General features: G+C 35.3%; 1 protein-coding gene across 1 annotated transcript; it reads right to left on the bottom strand.

The window, feature by feature from the left end:
- Positions 1–1,334: 1,334 nt before the first annotated feature.
- LOC107899014 (laccase-7) lies at positions 1,335–4,405 on the bottom strand. Its single transcript, XM_016824610.2, has 6 exons — positions 4,260–4,405; positions 3,790–3,941; positions 3,106–3,350; positions 2,863–2,991; positions 1,797–2,768; positions 1,335–1,697 (listed from the first exon to the last, which is right to left on the bottom strand). The coding sequence occupies exons 1-6, from the start codon at positions 4,350–4,352 to the stop codon at positions 1,567–1,569; spliced, it is 1,722 nt and encodes a 573-aa protein (XP_016680099.2). The 5' UTR covers positions 4,353–4,405; the 3' UTR covers positions 1,335–1,566.
- Positions 4,406–4,906: the final 501 nt, after the last annotated feature.

Here is a 4,906-nt window from a genome sequence, read left to right as displayed (position 1 = left end):
TAGCATTATTCAACTATGACATGAGCAATAAAGGATTTTGTTCAACATTCATGGAGGGTTCGAATTTCACATTTCTTTAGAGAAGGCAATAAAGTAGCTGATGGTTTGGCAGCTCTAGTGTTGTTAAGACCTTTGGGTAAATCTATATTTATGCAACCAATGAAGTTTTTCAATTACTATATGATGATTATTCTTGAATGGTTTGGACTCGTTTAATTTAGTTTTCGCTAAATTCATCTTTTATTCCCAAAACAAAAAAAAGATTCGCAACAACTAATCATGGTGTGATTAATAAGCAAAAAATTAAATTATAAAATAATATTATAAAGTTATTGCTAATATTATAACATTTAAAAATGTCGTAACGTATAAAATATAAGATGATATCCTAAAAATTAAATTCAACATTAACATCTCAAAGTTATTGTAAATATTGCAATTTCACAAACAATATTTAATATTGTTACTATATGAATTATACAACAAGACAAAATACCGATGCAAGATTTGATTATTAAATACAAATTTTCTTGTAGGGTAATGAAGATGGAGTAATATTAGAATTGAATTTTCATCACTAAAATTTAAATTTTTAAGTCAGTCCTTGTATTTTACGGGATCAAATGTGAAATAATTTGCAACACTCGTTTGTTTTATTCATTTGACTTCTTACAAGTCAGGTCTTTTTAGAGTAAAAGTTAGATATTAATGTCCCAATCCCTTTTTTTTTTCCATAAAAAAAATTCCAATTTAAGAGTCAGCCGCTGATATCACTTTCATCGATTATAATATGAGCGAAAGGATATTATATAAGCTATTTAATTCACTGACCTTTCTTTAATTAAGAATTATTTATTATATAAATGCATTACAATTAGATATAAAATAAACCATAGTTAGTATAAATTTAGATTTAAAATTAGAAAGTAAAAATTCTTGTAAAAAATAAGTTATTTTCAAAATATTCGAATTTTTTTCGTTATAAATAAGTTATAAATGCGACTAAATATTACTAATTAAATTAATTTATTACTAATTCGTATTAAAATATGTATATAATACTCTTACCAAACGTGACATAAATATCACAGTGTAATCCGTTAATGAGACCTTATCTATATTATAAAGTTTGAGAGACTAAAAACTTAAGTATCCAGGATTGAGTTTTATTATGAATTATATATCAATTTTAACTTTGGTCAAGTTTAAATTTTGTTGAAGTATTCTAATGACTTTTGTAATGATAAAATTAGGGGTAAGTGTATCTAATTAGTATGAAAAATATAATATTAGGAAATATAAAAGGCGAACGAGCAACTAAAAAGGATTGGAAATGACAGGCGAAGAACTTAATTTATTATAAAAAGAATGAAACGATGATTACAACAACAGAGTTTTGACTTTGGACAGTAAAAGGTTAAATCAACAAATGTTACAGTTGCGCTGAGAATACGGAAAGGAAAAATCCAAATTCATAACAAAAATGAAAAGAAAAGTGAAGGAAAAGAATGAATAATGTTCAAAAAGAAGGTCGGGTGGTAGTTTTACTAATAAAACAAAAAATGTCTAGCATTGTGGAAGATCCGTTGGCGGGGGAGGCAAGGTTGTGTCGGGAGTTGGTCCGTTCTCAACAATGAAGGCAGTGGACAGGCCTATTGCCATGTGCCCGTCAAAGTGGCAATGCATAAACCAAACACCTGTTCATTTCGGTTGCAGTGAAACAATTGAGTTCAAGTACTAGGTTGACAAAAACTAGTTAAAAAGAGAAAGTAAACGATGGATGTTAGAAAATTAACCTGGATTATTAGCTACGAATCTGATGACAGCCCATCCTCCAACAGGTACGCTAACAGTGTTGCGCATTTGGGGGTTGACAAGATTGTACTTCGGTGTATCAGTGGCAGGGTTAAAGTTCCCAAACCCTTGCGCCAATACATGGAAATCAAAGCCATGGAGATGCATGGGATGGTTCTCCACTCCAATAATAGCTGTGTTCTGCATCACCATCTCCACAGTGGAGTTGAACTTAACCTTGGTGATCCTGGTTCCCTTTGGAGCAAATAGCAGAGGTGGGTCGAGGTTAATGCTAGGGTTGGTGTAGTCAAATTGAACCGGGGGATTGGCAGGGAAATCAGTGGTGTACACTCCTCCGACGTTGAAGAAAAAGGCTTGCAACAAAGACAAGCTAGTAGGTGACACGAAGGATACATTGTTCATGCTGGCCGAGAGCGCTGCCCCAACAGGTGGACGACCCAGACAAGATACGTTTGGTGGGCAGACATCGAGCGCCGTTCCAACGGTAACAAACATTTTGAGGTCCACGTTAAGTGGGACAGGGACCCAGTGACGCCCACCGACCAAACTGGTAAGTTCGGTGAAAAACTTATGAGCCGTGGGGGTGTCATTGAAAGCCGGTACGACCGGCATTAGCGGCGTTGTTGAAGATGATGCACCCTGATAGATGATGACACCCCTCGTCGTAGTAGGATTAAACGGTACACCAACTGCAGTGCCACTGCCACTTGCATAATTATTAGCGGTCATGTAATACGACCCAACCGGCTGATTCGCGGTCAGCAAAACGTCAACCGTCTGGCCAGGGGAGATAACCATGACGTCGGTGACATATGGGTTGGTGTAACGAGCGTCAACAGCCACAACAGTCACGTTATGATTGGCTATCTTGTAAAAGAGATGGGAACTGACTGCAGCGTTGATAATACGTAAGAGATAAGTCTTCCCTTGCTTCACCCTATGCTTGTACATTTCTGATAATATAATTAAATTAAGTTAAATTATACATTGGTTGTTACAGCATGTGGAGTACGCATGGAGATCATAAATCTGCAATCAGTCACTTACGGTTTTGAGAGCATGGATAGAGATCACCGGGCCATCCATTTATTGTATAAGCATTAGAAAGGTTAGGACCAACGCCAAGGGCTAGAGCCTGGGTTTCAACATCAACCACATTAGCATTCCACCACTCACCTGCAACCGCATTGCTATTTGTCAGCGAAAACCTTGAGCCATGGAACATTTATATATCTCATGATAATTAATGAATTCAATGTAATATCTCAGGTTCCCGATAGCCATATATACCTAACACGATGGGAACTTCCCTGTAGGGCGTTGGGAATGGGTAAGAGTGGCGAACCCTGGGGCGGATGATGATTGCACCGTGGAGGGTGGCACGGAGAAAGGAGGAATGAGCGTGCCAGAAAAGGGTTCCCTCCTGGTTAATGATTCTGAACTTGTAGGTGTATTTATTTCCGGGGCGAATTGCACACTGAGTGATCATCTCAGGCCCATCTGCCCAGGCACTCAGTAACTGAAAAACGCCATGCCTGTTCAAGCAACATAACCGTCAGCAAATGATTAAATCATAAGAACGCATTAAAAAGAAAAACAGGTTATATATTTAGTATTGGACTTTGGTTAATTAGTACTAAATCATTGGTAGTTGAAGTTGAGCAATCTTTGTATATAAAAATGGTTCACACGAATTTTCAAGAAAAAAAGAAAAAGAAAAATGGATCACATGGGAATAAGATACACGTTTGCTTGCATTTGCATCCCAAATGGACTTGTTCGTGGTCGTGCCTACACGCATCATATTTTAATAAGATAATTAAAAATGTTGTTTTGAATTAAATAAAACCAGCTGAGGAATGAGTCAAGCAAAATTTCATACTGGAAACAGCTAGCGCTTAGAAGGAAAATAATATTTCAAGTTAAGTTGGTGAATTTGAGTAAATTCAATTGTATTGTGCAATGAAAGTTTACCAGTGAATTGTCATGTTGTAAGGTGACTTATTAAAGACGTGAATAATGAGTTTGTCACCCTCTCGAACTCGGAGGCTTGGGCCAGGGAGGCTATCATTTACTGCTGTAATCACCTGGCGGTTGCACAGCCTAGTAACAGTAAAATTTTTAACCTGCCAACAAATTCAAATTATTAACTTCCCGATTATCAAACTGTAATGGTCAAAAGCTTATCAAGTAGGTAAATATGAGTAAGGGAAACTGAAGGGTGTGTTTAAAAAGCCATAGCCTCAAATCGAAGTGCATGGTGTTACACAGGTAAGATATGGAATGATGAATATTGGGAGGAGTGTGAATATAAAACCATCCGTCTGGTTTCATGGATTTGATTGAGTTGAAATTCAAAACCTTTGAGCCACCTTGGGATTGTAAATGAGGGACTAATTTAATCTATAGATGAAAATAAAATGAATAAGAGTAGAATTCATTACATAGAATGAGTGCTCCACTGTTGCAGCTGAAACTGTTGTAGCAGCCACCATAAGAAGCAAAGAGGAAGCAAACAAGAAAACAAGGCGCCCCATTTCGCTTGAAGAAATAACAGAGGGAAGGTAATGAAAATGCTTTGCGAGGAGTGAGAGGCAAAGGTTGAAGAAGGAGCTTCAATTTATATAAGAAGTGCGAGGTTCCCTGTTGGAACTTTCGTCATATTTCGGCTATAGTTTATTAACTTGAAGAAATCGTTTTCCTTAGAGATAAAAATGTCAACTCAACCCTACACGATAAAGATAATTAAAATATTTAGCGTACCAATTACTTAACAACCTAGACAAAACGAATGGGAAAAGTTAGAGATCGAACAAGAAAACCAATATGAAAAAATTAATAAATGAAACAACTTTCTCTTCTTAAATTTTATCTATTTGTATTTTAAAAAATGAGAGTAGATGATAAAATAATCAAATAGTAACATATGATATTTATCGTGTACCTCATATTAATATACAAAAACTAATTTTTACTAATAAAAATAGACGAAATTTTTAACAAAAAAATTTATTTTATTCTTTAATCTAATATAAAAAGACTAATTTATTTATTTTTAATAGAAAAAGAAAAAATACAATTCGATAATACT

The sequence above is a fragment of the Gossypium hirsutum genome, chromosome D04 (assembly GCF_007990345.1).
Source record: "Gossypium hirsutum isolate 1008001.06 chromosome D04, Gossypium_hirsutum_v2.1, whole genome shotgun sequence".
In the NCBI taxonomy this organism is placed as follows: domain Eukaryota; kingdom Viridiplantae; phylum Streptophyta; class Magnoliopsida; order Malvales; family Malvaceae; genus Gossypium; species Gossypium hirsutum.
Note: the sequence above shows the minus strand (reverse complement) of the source record. Positions and strands in the feature narration are given on the sequence as shown.